General features: G+C 36.7%; 1 protein-coding gene, 1 non-coding gene and 1 pseudogene across 3 annotated transcripts; 1 reads left to right on the top strand and 2 right to left on the bottom strand.

The window, feature by feature from the left end:
* Positions 1 to 122: 122 nt before the first annotated feature.
* On the top strand, positions 123 to 194 carry TRNAC-GCA. The gene has a single exon. It is a non-coding gene; the product is annotated as a tRNA-Cys (tRNA).
* Positions 195 to 4,409: 4,215 nt separating this feature from the next.
* Positions 4,410 to 18,168, bottom strand: LOC123923479 (protein LEAD-SENSITIVE 1-like). Of its 2 annotated transcripts, none has more exons than XM_045976166.1 (2): positions 17,846 to 18,168; positions 4,410 to 5,344 (listed from the first exon to the last, which is right to left on the bottom strand). In XM_045976166.1, the coding sequence occupies exons 1-2, from the start codon at positions 17,937 to 17,939 to the stop codon at positions 4,584 to 4,586; spliced, it is 855 nt and encodes a 284-aa protein (XP_045832122.1). In that variant the 5' UTR covers positions 17,940 to 18,168; the 3' UTR covers positions 4,410 to 4,583. The 2 variants fall into 2 exon arrangements, with proteins under 2 accessions (XP_045832122.1, XP_045832123.1); XM_045976167.1 differs by lacking the exon at positions 17,846 to 18,168 and adding an exon at positions 6,939 to 7,069.
* Positions 6,991 to 7,454, bottom strand: LOC123923480 (annotated as a pseudogene).
* Positions 18,169 to 18,410: the final 242 nt, after the last annotated feature.

Raw genomic sequence — 18,410 nt, 5'->3', positions numbered from 1 at the left:
AGTAAATTCAATAATTTAAGTAGTTTATCATTAAATATATGTGCTTAATTTAATTTATAAAAAAGGTAGTATTTATGTTTTTTAGAAAATGCAATTATTGAAATTAATAAAATTTATCAATTGGGTCCATAGCTCAGTGGTAGAGCATTTGACTGCAGATCAAGAGGTCACCGGTTCGAACCCGGTTGGGCCCTTTTTTTAATTTCAGTTTTTGCTTAAAATAAATTATAACATACATAATAGCTTATGGATAGAATTTTTAGGTTGAGAAGCTCTATCTTCTTTCTAACTTTTCCTTTCGTCCTGTTCTTCTTTAATGGCCTAGAATGATCCATTCGCATCATATTTCCCCTTTTTAATCTAAATAAGTAATTTCCACTTCAATTTAATTTTTTTTTTTTTGTGACTTCATTGATTGAGTGTGACGTTATTTTGTTTCTCGTCTTGGTGCAACATTGTTTGATTTATTTTCTTGTTGCAATATTCATTTTGGCTCAGATTAACAAATTAGTATTGATGAATTCGAAAAATAACATGTGAGTGTGTCAATGTTTCGATAATGTATATTACTAGTTGAATAAATGATATAATTCTTTTATTAAAAAAAATTTATTACCAGATTTTAGTCAAAAATATACATTTAGTAATTATGAAAGAATTTAATTTGTTGTGAAGTCGAAACTTTTTCAAACCTACAATAACAACAAAAAATGGAGCAAATAACGATGATAATAAATAATAAAGAGTTCAAGTAATAATAACTTCCACGAAGAACAAATCAATGTATAAAGCAAAACCCAATTATCAATTCAAAGCACAATTGATAAGCGACTCCTTAGGATGGTATTGAAAAACATGTATAAGATTTTGACCCTAATCACGACCTGTCGATAGGACAAAGTTTTTTTTTTTTTTCACCACTAATTTAATCTGGTTCGAGGGTCAGTTCTGACAGAACCAAAATTATTAAGTAAAAGAGAAACTTGACCTAATCACGATCTGTCGATAGAACCAAATTATCAAACAAAGTGCAACCCTAACCGCGACCTGTCGGTAGAACCAACACTTATCTCAAGAACAAAGAAAAAATTCTCACAATAGAAAACACTCAATTATATTAAACTTCGAGTTGTTATTTGAGAAGTACATGATAGTCTTATTTATAGCTTATCCTTATATAGTACGATTTATTGTCAACTACCATAAATTCATCATAGACCTTAGAAAATTAGCACTAACCTGCTTATAAATTCTCATTAGCCACTATAATGACTTAGTTCACCACTAGGAAGCATCTAGAGAGGCTCGAAGGAAGCTAAAGATCATCTAAAATTTCCCCCAATAACAAAAACGAAAATGGCAATAAAAATAAATAAAATTGGACTTAATTGATTTCTATTTAGTCCAATATTATTATACCACAAATCAGTTCATCGATGCTTCTTATTAGAGCTGTCAAAATGGGCGGCCCGGCCAAATTCGGGCCGGCCCGGTCGGGCTTCGGGCTTCGTCGGACCGGGCTAAAAAGCCCGGATAAAAAACGGGCTACCAAAATTAGTGCCCGAGCCCGGTCCGGTACGGGTAGTCGGGCTTTCGGGCCGGCCCGGTTTATTTTATTTTTTTTTTTTTACTTCTAGTGCTCAAACTCAACCATATAAATAGCATTAATAATTCTCGCGCGTCCTATTTTTTACTCATCCGCTATATAATAATTCTCGCGCGCCGTATTTTTACTCATTCCCTATCTACGAATTTCTCGCGCGCCCTATTTTTACTCATCCACTACTTACGAGTTTCTCGCATGTCATATTTATACTCATCCGCTACCTACGACTTTCTCGCGCGCCCTATTTTTACTCATCCGCTACGTATGAGTTTCTCGCGCGCCCTAATTTTATTCATCAACTACGTACGAGTTTCTCGCGTGCCCTATTTTTACTCATCCACTACCTATGAGTTTATCGCACCCTATTTTTACGCATCCGCTACTTACGAGTTTCTCGTGCGTCATATTTTTACTCATCCGCTACCTACGAGTTTCTCGCGCGCCCTATTTTTACTCATCCGCTACGCACGAGTTTCTCGCGCGCCCTATTTTTATTCATCCACTACGTACGAGTTTCTCGCGCGTCGTATTTTTATTCATCCGCTACCTACGAGTTTCTTGGGTGCCATATTTTTACTCATCTGTTACTTAAGTAGCGGACGGTGTTTTATAATTTATATTACAAACTAATTTCAAACCATCCAAAACAAATTATTTATATTGATATTTTTTTAAAAAAAATTTAATTTTTTCGGGCTTGCGGGCCGCCCACGGCCCATTCGGGCTAGCCCATATTTTAATCGGGCTTTTGTCGGGCCGGGCTAAAAAGCCCGGAATTAATTCGGGCTAGGATTTTCAAGGCCCGAGCCCGGAAAAAAAATCAGGTTTGGCGGGCCGGCCCATTCGGGCTAGCCTATTTTGACAGCTCTACTTCTTATCATATAAATTGGGCTTCATCCAATCTATGTCTTCAAGTCGAATAATTCTCTTGACTAGTAGGAATAAGAATCGTAAGATGCCAAAATATTCTAGTACATTTTTTTATAAGTTTCTTTCCACATGCTTAGAGAACTCATGATCTCATCAACAAGAAAGAAAGAAAGAAAGAAAGAAAGAAAGAAAGAAAGAAAGAAAGAAAGAAAGAAAGAAAGAAAGAAAGAAAACACAAAAATTGTTTATCCAATTTGGCTCAAATTGACCCGTGTCTGAGAGAAAAAGTAACTCTTTGATCCACTATCAATGAGTGTTTACAAGATATACAAAAGAGTTACGAGAACAAATCTACGAGACTTTTACAACAAGAAATCCAATATTTCTACCATTTCCTCCCAATCTCTTAACAAGAAGAGAGTTACAACTTACAAAAGTGACCAAGAAATTGTTCCCGATTGTTCACCAAGTACAATCCGCAATTTCTCTCGCTTTCTCTCAACCCCTCACATGATAGATTTCACTCAAGGTGTTTCTCAACCCTAGAATCTCGGCCAAAAATGCATTGTCTTGTACGCACTACGTCCAAGTATGTACGCCTTGCGTATGGGGCAGTAGCAAAACCAATTTTCTGACATTTATGATTCTATGGCACACAAAACATAACTTTATTTTTGTTCTAATAATTTAACATTATTTCACTAAAAATAATAATGCTATTAATTTTTTTTTGAACTTTCACTTGAGTTAATTCTATTTGAAACGTGTCATGCACTAAATATGTGTATATTTTACAACTGATATTTAAACATTGATTCATCACGATATGAGACTATAGCCCCTTCAACTAGATACTAGTGGTTTCTATTAGAATGTTTCTTAGTAGAGGAAACCTAATTTTATAAACCTATAGGTGGAAGACAGGGACGGATAGGAGTGTCAACTAAGTTGGGATGTCTATCCCTATCTTGATATCTAAATGCTTTTAATTTATTAAAAAAAAACCTATTTTTATAAACTAATAAAAAAAATTAAAATCTACAAAGAAACAGAAACTATGATCAAAATGTTTCCCATCAGATGAATTATACTACATAGACCAATCAATTTATTTCACGAAACCTATTTTTTGGTCTAATGATTTAACATTATTTCACTAAAAATAAGAATGGTATTAATTGTTTTTAGGATTTTCACTTGAGTTAATTCTATTTAAAACGTGTCGGACACTAAATATGTGTATAATTTTCAACTGATATTTAAACATTGATTCATCATGTTATGAAAATGTATCCCCTTCGACTATATACTAGTGGTTTCTATTAAAATCTTAGTAGATGAAGCCTATTTTTGTAAACTAATAATAAAAAATTAAAATCTACATAGAAACAGACACTATGATCGACCAAACAAAATTATTTGTTTATATACTTTTTTTTTCTTTTGGGTTACTATATTATTGGTACGAAACAATGACTAATCTCCATCAGAAATAGAAATTATATGAATATACAAGATGAGTATTATGAGTGGGAAATAAGAGTAAAATCATGTTATTTCCTTAATGAATTGTGAGTACTATCCTACACTATTAATTACATAAGCATGTAGGATAGTAACTTGCAATCTAAGAAACAGTTGAAAACAAACATCTAACTAACTTCTATTTTCTTCAATTCTTTCCCTTTATCTCTTTAAGCCTCTTGGTGTAATAATGAGTTTTCTCCTTCAACCAAATTTTTTCGGTATGCAAGAGTTAAGAATCAAATCCATAATCACTAGCTTAAAAGACTCAAAACTCTTATCACTTAGACCAATTTATTACTGATTAAAATATACTGTTTTTAATCTCAGATAATTTTTTAACTTCTGTAACATTTGAATGGACTCTATGTGGTCTCATATTGGGGGGCTTTTTCCAACATACACAGTATGTACAAACATAAAACAACTTAAACTTCAGTTCAATTTGCTGGACAAAACACACGCAAGCAATAAATGTTGGAGGGAGATAATTAAACTTTACCAGTGTACATTTAACAAACAAGGCATAAATTAAACATACATATAATCTTAACATTCAACATGTAGTTTGTCCAACCAAACTCTAATCTTCTTTGTTAATGACAGCTTCCTTCTCAGGTTCATCCCTGCCATGTGAAGCTACAAGGGTTTCCAGCTTCTCAGGTTCATCTGTGTCAAGGGAAGCTACAAGGGTTTCCAGCTTCTCAGGTTCATCTATGTCAGGTGATGCTATAAGCCTTTCAACCGGAACTTTGGAAACATCACGGCGAACACCGATATCAGAAACCAATCGGCTCACACAGTAAATGCCATATCCAACAGCAGCCAAACCACTGAAACTGGTCGTCATAAAACGAAGTGGTGCAGAAACCACAGCACTAGCAGCAGCCACGCATGACGCAGCTTGTCCGCTCCGACCAACACTGATGCTTGTGAATATCAGCAGACCAGTTTTGCAGTAAACTGCAAAGTCTTCACAGTTATTGTTGAAAACGTTGTAACCGCCAAATCCATTTTTACGAAGAAATGAAGCGCGACGAAGGACGTCTTCATTTGGATCAGAAACTGCAAGGGTACAAGTGCCGCCACGAGGTTTGGCTAGAAAATATGCAGGTGAGACACCATACTCGAAGATGTAGAGACTATCACCAGAGAGAAAGCAATCCAAACAAGAAGATTTGACACCATCATCCTTATTCTGGTCGCCGCATTTTGGGCAGGGAGTGCCGGTAGCATTGGATGCTGATGAACTGCAAAGGAAACGGTCCAACACGGTTCCTGTTCCAATTTCTTGCCCTCCTCCCCTCGTAAAGTGGATCACCATTTCATCACCAACATATATTCCTGCAATTTTGCACAAAAACAGTTGGAAAAACCAATATGACAAATTCAGCATCACACACATTAAAGAAACAAATATCATAGATTCTAAGTCCATCTCAAGTTGAAGTTTCAAAATGACTAACGCATTTCTCAACCTTACAATCATTTTTGTCCCCATTAATGTTCAATACAATCCTTAATATCAATAGGTTACATAATGAACAAGTAACAGTGTTAGTTTCAGCTTAATCAAATATCAAATACGACAACATTGGCTCGCATTAATATCAAAACAAAGTTTGTGTTTACTTTGTGTATGTTAATCCACGTGCAGATATCGTGAAACTTGAAAATCATATTACAAAATAGTTCCATAGTTCATAATTTAATTTAAGGAACAAAAGTACAATATAAATTTACAAAGACTGAAAGATTTTCCCACAAGGCCAAAACTACTGATACCAATGGTATAGCGGCCATGTACAAATTAAACATAAATTCCAACAACATACATAAATACTAAAAAATAGAAAAATACACAAAATTAAAAGGACTTTCTTACTTAATAATTTTACTAAATATTGTCATTTACCATCAAAATAGGTTCTAAATAAAGACTAATAACATTCCATGAAGTTCTAGAAGTACTCAAAATGACATCCCATTAAAATTCTAGAAGTACTCAAAATGACATCCCATTAAAATAAAGCATAAGCAGCCAAATAGAGCTACCGATCTGCTACGCCACCGCTATCACAATGCTATTATCCTTCAAATAGCGGCCGCTATTTCCGCTTCTCTAAATAGCGGAAAGCGGCCTTATAGCATAGCGGAGAGGTGGTCTGACGCCACGCTATAGTGCTATAACGCGCTATAGCGGCGCTATTAACATCATAGGTCTAAAGCAAGTTTTAATATTCGAGGCCATTTTGTTTCTAAATTCTAATGAAGTTTTTTTTGTTGGTCTGTCTAAATTGAGGGCTTCAGTAGCCTTAGCCTTGGGTCGGCCATGCTGATGGTTCAACTGTTTTAAACCAATTGAACCAACCAAGATGGAACCGCTCAAATAACCAAACCGTACACAGTACCTGTTCACAGTTCAACCGATTGAACTGTCCAGTTCAGTTTTAATACATTGGTTTAAGATGTCCATACAAGACACCAGCCTAGAGTTATAAGTTATAACACAGCACAATGAGATCAACCTAATAACCATCAGAAAGCAAAATCCTACTCCCCCTCTAAAATTTTGTGAGATCCAAAATTTCCAACATATAAGCATTATTGTAATCCTTATATATATGACCAATTTCGCTTAATTCAACACCAATTATGTTGCTTCAACATACTAAATTTCAAGTTGGCCACAAACTATTGTTGTTAAAACTAAACTACTAAACCAAGATATTGGGCTCAACCCCTAGGACGAATTGTTTGGAATAACCCTAGTTCGATTCGTGGTGAGAATATTTTTTTGTCAGACTTTAAGTTTTTTTTTTTTAAGAAAATAGATACCAACATCATTCAACAAATCATAAACTTTTAACACAAAAACCAAACAAAATCCAAATTGTCATGATCATTTAACCATACAAAGTCGGTGTAGAAAACATGCCTAATGTGCTCCAAATCAAAATCATCTAATCTCCACGCCAAAATATAACAGCTTAACGCTTCTTTGAGACACCAACAGTCTTTCCCCTGCGGCCGGTAGTCTTGGTATGCTGACCACGAACACAAAGGCCCCAGTAGTGCCTCAAACCACGGTGGTTTCTGATTTTCTTGAGTCTCTCCAAATCATCCCCCAACTTCATGTCAAGAGCATTAGACACAACATGAAAAAACTTCCCATCCTTGTAATTGTAATCCTTCTTCCTATTCAAAAACAATCAGGAACCTTGAATTGATGAGGGTTCGCAACCACGGTCATCAAATTATCCAACTCTGCAGCACTCAATTCACCAGCCCTCTTGTTCATGTCAACATCAGCCTTTTCACAGCAGATGTTAGAAAGTCGCCTTCCAATACCCTTGATAGAGGTCATTGCGAACATGATCTTCTGCTTTCCATCAACGTTAGTGTTCAACACACGCAGAATGTGCTGAAATTCTTCGTTCATCACCAAAGACATTTTAGCCTCTCCGATGAAGGTTCCCGGTGAACGGTGAGGATGTGAACGATGGTCAGGCGTCAGACTTTACTTACCTAGAGGCCGAACCAAACTATTAACACCAAAAAAAAAAAAAAACTAAACTACTAAACCCAACACACCTGCAAGCAATTTTCCAACACAACAAAAATGATAATTAAATTACTGGGCCACAATTCCACAAACTTGAGAAAAACAAAAACAAAAAAAAAAACCCAGAATCTATTAACTTGAGAAAAACAAAAACACAAAAAAAATACTGGGCCTCTAGGGGCAAATGAAGAGTATGTGGGTTTTGTTAGAATCAGAGATACACAATTAGGAAAAGAGAAAGACGGCTAGGGTTTCAATAGAATACCAATAGCTTAACATTACAAAAGAGTTACTAGAGAATATATATAAAACCTAATGGACTCTAAACTAACAGGCCCAATAACATAACCTATTATTTTATTATCTAACACCTACTCTCAAACTCATTATGCATCAAAAAGAAGCATTATGAGTTTGTGTTTACGTGGAAATTTGGTAAACAACCGCTAGTTTAAGTATTTAAACTCGCGAGACCAACTAGTAAATCTCAGGACAATTTTGTGTTTTGTTTACTTAGAAAAAATGTTTGAATGTTCGTTTTAAGAGAAAAAACAAACACTTAGGAGTTAAATCTTTTGCAAACAATAAGAAAAAATGCTAGTTCGAATCGCCTCGAAACAGCAATTTCACAAACAAACATTAAATAAAGCTAAAGAACATTGCTGGAAAGTAAATTGCATTGGAATGTAAAGCAATTACAAATAAATGGTTCACAAAACATACATTTCTTCTCAGATATTCCTTTCGTTCGAACGCTGAGTACTTAGAATTTTCAGAGAGAGTTTTGTATAAAATTTTGTGACCCTTGTTCTGAATGAAAAACTGCTATAAATACTAGAACACAGTGGTAACTGCCTCTCGATCATCTGGACGGTCTTCGATCTGCCACCTCGACCCACGTTCTCCACTTTCGTCCTTCACTTCTTCAGCGCGCGCCAATGCTTATTGGGCCGTTGCTATTTCTCTTGGGCCTGACCCAGCTAGCCCTTCGACTCGATCTGTGCTTTCGACAGGTTCTTGAAAAAACTGAACCCAAACGTGCCTTTCAAAGCCTTCGAGACGCTCTTCTGCTTCGACATGATTAGGACTTCGACACAACATTTGAAAGTTTTATTTTAGCAATATAACCTTCAAATAGATATTGGACCTACCAATTATATTTAATTAATAAGTACCAAATTTATATCCAACAAATTGCCCCCCAAAAATGTCATTTTCGACTATGTCTATCGAAGGAGGAAGTAGCATTTTTGAAAGTCTTAATGAATATCTTTCTTTTCCAATTGTTTCTCCTATCGTTTAGGCTGATATCCAAAATTTTGGATTGGCTCCAAAATTTGTTTCTTTTCCACTTGTCAAGGGATTTGGACACTTGTCAAAGGAAGTAGAAAAAGTTGTTGTTTCCCTTTTTTGGATTATTTTCATCTTCAAAACACGCGCCTCTATAAATAGGTGAATCCTCTCTTCATTACTCTTTTTCCAAACTTGTTCTTTCAACTGTTCATCTTCTTCCTCAACATCTGAGAATTCTTCGCTGAATCTCTTGCTTCCAAACACCTTCAACTTTGAAACTTTACTTATCATCACATCGCCAGCCTTTTCTACGCCATTTTCGTCCTCTTGAGCGAGCATGCTTCCAATAGTTGCATCTGATGCTGCAATATACAGCTTCATTGCTTTGTTTCGAATAGGAGGCATTAAAGTTGGAGGCTTCGACAAATATGCCTTAATCTCATCAAATGTCTTTTGCTGTTCTGTTCCCCATTCGAATACGTCATCTTTCCTGAGCCTTAACAATGGAGAGAATGGTTGAGCTTTACCACTTAGGTTTGAAATAAACCTTCTCAAGAAATTGATTTTTCCTAGCAAAGATTGAAGCTGTTTCTTTGTTCCTGGAGGCTTCGTCTCCATGATAGCTTTTGTCTTGTTTTGGTTAATTTCTATGCCCTTTTTATGCACAACAAAACCAAGGAAATCTCCTGCACGTACACAAAAAGCACATTTTAGTGGATTCATTTTTAATCCACATTTTCTCATCCTTTCGAATGATTTTCTGAGATGATCTATGTGTTCATCCTGAGAAGAGGATTTTACCACAATGTCATCAATATAAACTTGCATGAATATTTCAATGAAATCATGAAAAATTAAGTTCATGGCCCTTTGGTATGTTGCTCCAGCATTTTTCAAGCCAAAGGGCATTACTACCCATTCATAAGTGCCTAAGGCGCCAGGGCAACGAAATGCAGTCTTTGAGACATCATCTTCATCAATAAAAATTTGATTATAGCCTGAATAGCCATCTAACATGCTTAAATATTCATGCCCTGCCGCTGAATCAACTAACATTTCTGCTACAGGCATAGAATATTCATCTTTTGGTGTAGCATTGTTTAAATCCCTAAAGTCTATACAAACTCTAAGTGATCCATTTTTCTTAATAACAGGAACAATATTGGCTAACCATTCTACATACCTGGCTGTTCGAATGAACTTGCACTTGAGCAACCTCTCAATTTCTGCCTTGATCTTTATCATGATTTCTGGCGCAAACCTCCTTGGAAGCTGCTTCACAAGTTTTTTATCTGGTCGAAGAGGTAGCCTATGTTCTACCAAATTCCTGCTTAGCCCAGGCATCTCACTATAATCCCACGCAAAACAGTCTTTGTAGTACTTAAGCAATTCAATCATTTTTTCTCTTAAGCTTGGATCAATATTGACACTAATGTAAGTTGGCCTTTTAACAGAGTCATCTCCAATATCAATTTCTTGCAAAGGATCTTGGGCTTGCATTCTTTGAATCGAACTGTGTGGATCTTTTTCAAAACCCAAAGGTTCATCATCATAAATGCAATCTAACCTTTGCTTTTCGCCATTATTCACGTTACTAGCCTCCAGGGCCAATTTATCTTCTAAGTTAACATTGGCTTCGACAGCCATATCTTCTTGTGAACTAATGGCTTCGAGAGCCATTTTGATTCTATTTTCGGCTGCGTAAGCCGTAATACGATCCCATGCTGTGGACTTAATCATCCTGTTCATTGTAATTGACCCATCCAGAAACTAGTGGGTATGCATCTTCAGACAAGGGTTTCTCTATGTCTTCCCTTTCCCAACAAAAACCATGGGTTGGATGCAACTTGACTGAGTGGTATACATTTTTCGACACCACCTCATTTGGATCGAAGGCAGCATCTTGCTCACCACAAGGAGCAATTGAAGCTAGGTTCTTATCGAAATTCTGTAAGGTCACAGTGCATGTCTCTGAAACATATGCACTCTGATCTGCCTCTACATTTTCGACCAAACCATCTTCTCTCCAGATAATTAATCTCTGATGCATGGTCGAGGGAACAGCCCCAACACCATGAATTCATTCCCTTCCTAATAGCAAATTGTAATTGGGTCTAGCAGCAATGACCATAAAAAGGGTCTTTCGAACTGTGCTACCAACGCACACTTCTAATTGCACTGCCCCCAGGGAATGACCAGTTTTGCCTTCATAATTGGCCAGTACCACATTGTGTGAATGAAGGTCTGTTTCATAAAGACCTAATTTCTTCAACATGAAGTGGGGCATGATATTAACCACAGCTCCACCATCAACTAGGACCTTGTTTACTCCTACATCATTCACCTTCGCTCTGATAAATAGAGCTTTCAGGTGGTTTTGCATTCCCAAGTCTGGCTTTTCGAAAACAGATTTTTGTTCTTCAACACAGCCATTCTGCATGACATAGTAACACATTGGCTTGTGATCAGTCAAATCGAGAGCCTCAAAGTCCTCTTCTAACTCGTTGACTTCTGTAGGCACATCATACTCCAAAGGCAAGATCGACACCACATTGACCATCACGTCGAAGTCTGATCCCTCATCTAAGAGATCATCATCATCCATGTCATCCTCACCTTCTACCATTACCTTGGCAGTCTCAGCTATTGGCTCTTCCAATACTACGGAAAGCCTTTCTTTCATTGGCCTTTTGGCCACTTCAGCTTTCTGGGCCACAACAGTCTTGCCCCCAGCCTCAGCATCTTTACCTGCCAATTTCTTCTTCCTTTGAAACCTTCGCCACTGAGTGCGAGTCATAGGATTTTTCCCCTTATAGTTGTTTCTATAAGAGTACTTATTGGCCTCTGCAGCAGCATTCACTGTTTCTTTCCCAGCTGCCACTTTCGAACCCTTAGGTTCAGACACAATGTTCACATTCACATTGCTAGAACTTCCATTTTCCATCATTCTCCTATTAAAAGTTACATACTGCCCACTTACCCACTGGTTAATGGGTGTCCTTCCAGATGGTTTGAAAGTATTTTGGGGCCCTAGCCTTTGCTGGATCGAAAGACCTTTAGTAATAGGCTTTCCCCAATTGGTTCCTTTGTATGGCCAAGCTTTTTGGTTTGGCTTAGCCTTTCGCCATTTTCTCTTGTTTTCAGCATAGGGTACAACATTTTGAAGGCCTGCAGTGGCCTCTTTGTCACACACAGCACTGCACCTAGGGCAAAGCATCACCTCAGAGTTCTTGAGCTTGCACCTATTCAGGAAGTCCACCAATTCTTCCTCAGTATTGGGGTACACTTCACGCACCCTCTTTTCATACTCTTCTTCAGGCACAGCCTCGATCGGAGCAGCAGCATCTACAACTTCAACCATGTTGCAGTCATACACTTCGACATAGGTGGCATCAGCATTTGGCAGAGGGTCTGCATCCACCTTCATTGGAGGCTTTGCCTTATCAGCATATTTCAGCCTTCCTTCATTCAGCGCTTTTTGCACCAAGTCCCTGAAAACAACACATTGATAAGTCTTGTGTCCCAAATAATTATGAAACTTACAATAACCTCTTTTCTTTCTTTGTTCTATTGGTGGTATTTTCATGTCTTTTGGCACAACAATTTGGCCATCAGCTACCAATAAATCAAAAATTTCATCATACTTTGTAATGTCAAAGGTATAAGTTTTTGTGACGAACTTATCATTTTTTGGTTCGACTGGGTTTTTTTCATTCGAAGGCCTTAACAACTTACATGTGTAAGGAGGCCCAGGCTTTAATTCAGCCACATTAATGTTACTATCTTCAAATTCTAAGTATTCATCATTAATTTCATAATCAACCTCATTATCATAAGAATCAACAAAACTAATTTCTTTCTTTTTCTGAAACTTAGAATTTCTAGCCTTTTCAGCCTTTAACCTTTCGATCTGTCTCACTCTGTCAGCTAACTGTGACATGTCTCGAAGGTATTGTGTATCTAATTTCTTTCGAATCGAATAGTCTAGGCCGCCAGCAGCCATTTCTACTAGCTCATGCTCAGGCACTTGGGTAAAGCACCTGGATTTCAGTAAACGAAACCTATTTAAATAATCATCAATTGACTCTTGGTTTTTTCTTTTTACACTGGCTAGTTCTTTCAGGCTTATCTTGGTTTGGCCCATATAGAATTGTTCATGGAAAGTTCTTTCCAATTGGGCCCAACTATGAATCGAATTGGGAGGCAAGGTTGTGAACCAAGTAAAAGCGTTCTTGGTAAGCGAATTAGGGAAATACTTCATTCGCAGATTTTCATTATTTGCCAAATTCCCAGATTCAGCTAAGTACCTAGCAATGTGTTCTACAGTTGACTCATCAGTATCCCCAGCAAACTTAGTGTACTTTGGGACTTTCCAACCTCTTGGCAACTCTGTTTACAACACATATTCATTGAAGGCAGAGACAAAGTTTGGCCTGCGACAACCTGTGTTTAGGCCGTTTTGGGCCAAAATCATTTCGACCATGTTAGCCAAATTATTCTGGCCAAGTAAGTTATTGTCCTGAACCTCTCGCACTACCTCGTCAGGATCCTGGTTCCTCCTAACCATTACCACTGGAGGGTTCTGGTGAACCACTTGAGGATTTGGGTTAAAAACTGGAGGATTTTGATTTACTACCTGAGGATTTTGGTTAACCTCGTAAGGGTAATAAGTTTCCTCTTGTGCAACTGGTGTAGGTGTTGGGTTTGGAACTGTTTCATTGGCCACATAAGTTGGCCTTCGTTGCACTGGAGTTGCAGACATTACAGGTAATATCACTTGTGGGGTAACAGGAGTTACTCTGGGAGGTGGAGGGGCTGTACCAAAAAAATCAGCAATTCGACTCATTTGGAATGCTAACATTTGGTAACTTTCATTGGTGTTCTGAATCAATGGATTAAACACAGTACCAATTTGCTGCGTCAAGAGATTAACCATTTCATGATTACTCTCATCCATTTGTTGTCTTAGAGACAGCACAGACGCAGTAGTTAAGGGTGTGGGAGTCACCCTTGCTGAAGTATACCTATCAGATTCGAAAACCAGCATCCCAAGGCCAAGTGTAGGGGGAGGCCCATACATGGAATTAAAACCTGATGGTGGTTTCGAGCGTCCAGGACCAGCAGTCACGGACGGGATTGCCATAGTTGTTATTGGCATAGATGGAATGACATCATGAACACTCGAGATTGATGGACTGGAAAATATCGGAACATTTACCAAACCAGACGTGTTCAAACTATGTGGACTCCACCACTCGAACTTGCTTCACTACTCATTGCGCTAGAACTTTGATTTTTATTAGAGTTAGATCTTTGAGTAGTTTTAACCATAACCTAACCTATCGTCAGTTATATGCAGGTAACAAGTTTCTCATTCCACAACACACAAAATATTTTAAACAAACACAAAACCAGTCCCACTGGGCGTGCCAATTTGTTTACGTGGAAATTTGGTAAACAACCGCTAGTTTTAAGTATTTAAACTCGCGAGACCAACTAGTAAATCTCAGGACAATTTTGTGTTTTGTTTACTTAGAAAAAATGTTTGAATGTTCGTTTTAAGAGAAAAAACAAACACTTAGGAGTTAAATCTTTTGCAAACAATAAGAAAAAATGCTAGTTCGAATTGCCTCGAAATAGCAATTTCACAAACAAACATTAAATAAAGCTAAAGAACATTGCTGGAAAGTAAATTGCATTGGAATGTAAAGCAATTACAAATAAATTGTTCACAAAACATACATTTCTTCTCAGATATTCCTTTCGTTCGAACGCTGAGTACTTAGAATTTTCAGAGAGAGTTTTGTATAAAATTTTGTGACCCTTGTTCTGAATGAAAAACTGCTATAAATACTAGAACACAGTGGTAACTGCCTCTCGATCATCTGGACGGTCTTCGATCTGCCACCTCGACCCACGTTCTCCACTTTCGTCCTTCACTTCTTCAGCGCGCGCCAATGCTTATTGGGCCGTTGCTATTTCTCTTGGGCCTGACCCAGCTAGCCCTTCGACTCGATCTGTGCTTTCGACAGGTTCTTGACAAAACTGAACCCAAACGTGCCTTTCAAAGCCTTCGAGACGCTCTTCTGCTTCGACAAGATTAGGACTTCGACACAACATTTGAAAGTTTTATTTTAGCAATATAACCTTCAAATAGATATTGGACCTACCAATTATATTTAATTAATAAGTACCAAATTTATATCCAACAGTTTGTCAAACAAAATACGAAAATAAAATAAACTTCTAACATCACCCCTCAAGCTAAAGCTTACTAAGCTTTAAGCTTGTTACAAATTAGCCCTGACAATAAATCAACCCAATTAAGATCATGATCAATTGAGAGCAGCCATTCGCAGTCAATACAGAAACCATCAAAGAAGGGAGAAACAATTCAAATTAATCCAACATCCAATCTAGTCCGGTCCAAAGTCAACCAATCCAAATCGTACCAAATCAAACAAAAGAAGTGCAATAGGGATAAGTGCAATGCAATTAGAAGATAAGTGCAATAGGGGGAGAAGTGCAATACAATCAGAAGAAGTGCAATAAGGAGAAGTGCAATACAATCAGAAGTGCAATAGGGAGAAGTGCAATGCAATCAGAAGAAGTGCAATATGGGGAGAAGTGCAATGCAATCAGAAGAGAAGTGCAATAGTGGGAGAAGTGCAATATAATCAGAAGTGCAATAGGGAGAAGTGCAATGCAATCAGAAGAATCAATAGCGAGAAGTGCAATAAAGAGAAGTGCAATGCAATCAATCAAACAACCAAACCAAACTAGACAAATCAAAACCAAACTAACTGAAACCAAAGAAACCAATTTAAACATAACCAACAAAATACCAATACTATGCACATAAATATTCCATCAGCATTATGTGCCACCGTCTTCTTCATGACCATATACAAGAATTCCAAAGAACTTAGATATTGTGGCCTTTAAATTCCAACCGAGAGAGCCTTCCAAATGCCACCAAGAACCAAGAGTTCATAATAATTTTTTTTAATAATTCAAACTAAAAATTTGCCAAACAAACCCAAGCCACCGATCGAGAGAAAAGCAACAGTATGAGATGAGAAACAATTTCTTTTTCATCAGATTCTCAACAACAGCAAAAATTCCAAAAGCAACCATAAACCAAAACAAAAGAAACAAATTCCCAATTCCCAAATCAAATCAAACTAATTTAGACAACTAACCGTAACTCAAAAAATCCACAAACTCGATTCACCATTTCGTTCCCAAATTTTTGAGAACTCGACAGCGGAAGCAACAAATAGTTTAAGGAGGATCGAACCATGCTCTTGATGCCATGTTAGAATCAGAGATACACAATTAGGAAAAGAGAAAGACGGCTAGAGTTTCAATAGAATACCAATAGCTTAACATTACAAAAGAGTTACTAGAGAATATATATAAAACCTAATGGCCTCTAAACTAACAGGCCCAATAACATAACCTATTATTTTATTATCTAACAGGTTTAACTTCATGCGTTAGCGTCTAAGGATAAAACAGACACTTTCTTCCAGTTTCATTGGTGCTCTGTTTACTTGTAAACAACAATAAGTGCTATCAACGAATTGCAATTCCATGTAAAACAGACTTATTATTGGTGAGTTTTTCTTAAGTATAATTTGGACTTTAAATCCCAGCTCGGTACAACTTGCCTCATAGGCTTCCGAAACCTACTCATTATAAAATACAGTTATCCGTCAGTAATGTGGGCAGTGAGGCTTGAGTAAATATCAACACCACAAGGTTTAGGTAATTTTTCAAAACCAAACTAGAAATCAAATCAGCAAGACATACAGGTCATGGACATGGTTCAACTGTTTTAATCCGATTGAACCAACTAACCGCTCAAATAATCAAACCATAGACAATATCAACTGTTTTAATCCGATTGAAACAACTAACCGCTCAAATAATCAAATCATAGACAATATCAATTCACAGTTCAACCGATTGAACTGTCCAGTTCAGTTTTAAAACATCGGTTTAAGATGTCCATACAAGACACCAGCCTAGAGTTATAAGTTATAACACAGTACAATGAGATCACCCTAATAACCATCAGAATGCCAAATCCAACTCTCCCTCTAAAATTTTGTGAGATTCAAAATTTCCAACATATAAGAATTACTGTTGTAATACTTATATTTACCTCTTACCCTTAAAAATATGACCAATTTCGCTTAATTCAAAACCAACTACGTTGCTTCAAAATACTAAATTTCAAGTAGCCTACGAACTATTGCTATTAAAACTACACTACTAAACCAAAAAATTTGGCTCAAGTGGTTAATTAGTTTCCCGTAAGACTTTACTTACTTTGCGGCCGAACTCTGAATTACCGGCCCTTCCCCTGGAACCGGAGAGTTAACACCAATAAAAAGCTACACTACTAAACCCAACAAACCCACAATAAATTTTCCAACACAACAACAAAAATGATGAAATTATAACACAGCACAATGAGATCAACCTAATAACCATCAGAAAGCAAAATCCTACTCCCCCTCTAAAATTTTGTGAGATCCAAAATTTCCAACATATAAGCATTATTGTAATCCTTATATATATGACCAATTTCACATAATTCAACACCAATTATGTTGCTTCAACATACTAAATTTCAAGTTGGCTACAAACTATTGTTGTTAAAACTAAACTACTAAACCAAGATATTGGGCTCAAGTGGTTAATTAGTTTCCCGTATGACTTTACTTACTTTGCGGCAGAACTCTGAATTACCGGCCCTTCCCCTCGAACGGGAGAGTTAACACCAATAAAAAGCTACACTACTAAACCCAACAAACTCACAATAAATTTTCCAACACAACAACAAAAATGATGAAATTACTGGGCCACAAATTTGACAAAAATAAAAACAAAAAAAACCCAGAATCTATGACGTGAAATTAAAGCAATAAACAAATACCCAGAAAGAGAAAAAAAAATGATAAAAAAGAAAAACGTACCGTGATGAGCATAGATGTAAGCTTGTCTCCATGAGTAAATGTGATCACCAGGCTTGAGTTGATCACGATCGATCTTATTGGAAAAAACTCCCATTTCAGTATTTCACTTTCTCTCTATGGATCTCTCTTCTTTTTCCTTTTATCCCTCCAAATGAAAATGGAAGAAATAGATTCCTTTGAGTTGAAGGAATGAACAGAATCTAGATAAAAATTCTGATTATATTCCCACTTTTGATTTTGGGTAGAGAAAGGTGACACTGTTAAGTTTTCTTTTGTTTTTTGTTTTTTGTTTTTTTTTTTAATTAAGTGGTTGATTTTGGCTTTCACCAGTTTTAATTTGGTTGGGGTCAGTTTATTAATTACTATTGATGGATTGATTTGATAATAACTTCCTTTTTTTTCAGTCAAAAAAGAAAACTTTCCTTTTGTTTTAGTCAACAATAAATAACACAGCATTCCTTTTTATTATTAAATACTCACTCCGTTTCAAAATATAATTAAAGTTGTATGAAAAAGAGAAATTATGAGTTATTTCCTTTGGTCCAATATATAAAAAACATTTTAC

The sequence above is a fragment of the Trifolium pratense genome, linkage group LG4 (genome assembly GCF_020283565.1).
Source record: "Trifolium pratense cultivar HEN17-A07 linkage group LG4, ARS_RC_1.1, whole genome shotgun sequence".
Classification (NCBI taxonomy): domain Eukaryota; kingdom Viridiplantae; phylum Streptophyta; class Magnoliopsida; order Fabales; family Fabaceae; genus Trifolium; species Trifolium pratense.
Note: the sequence above shows the minus strand (reverse complement) of the source record. Positions and strands in the feature narration are given on the sequence as shown.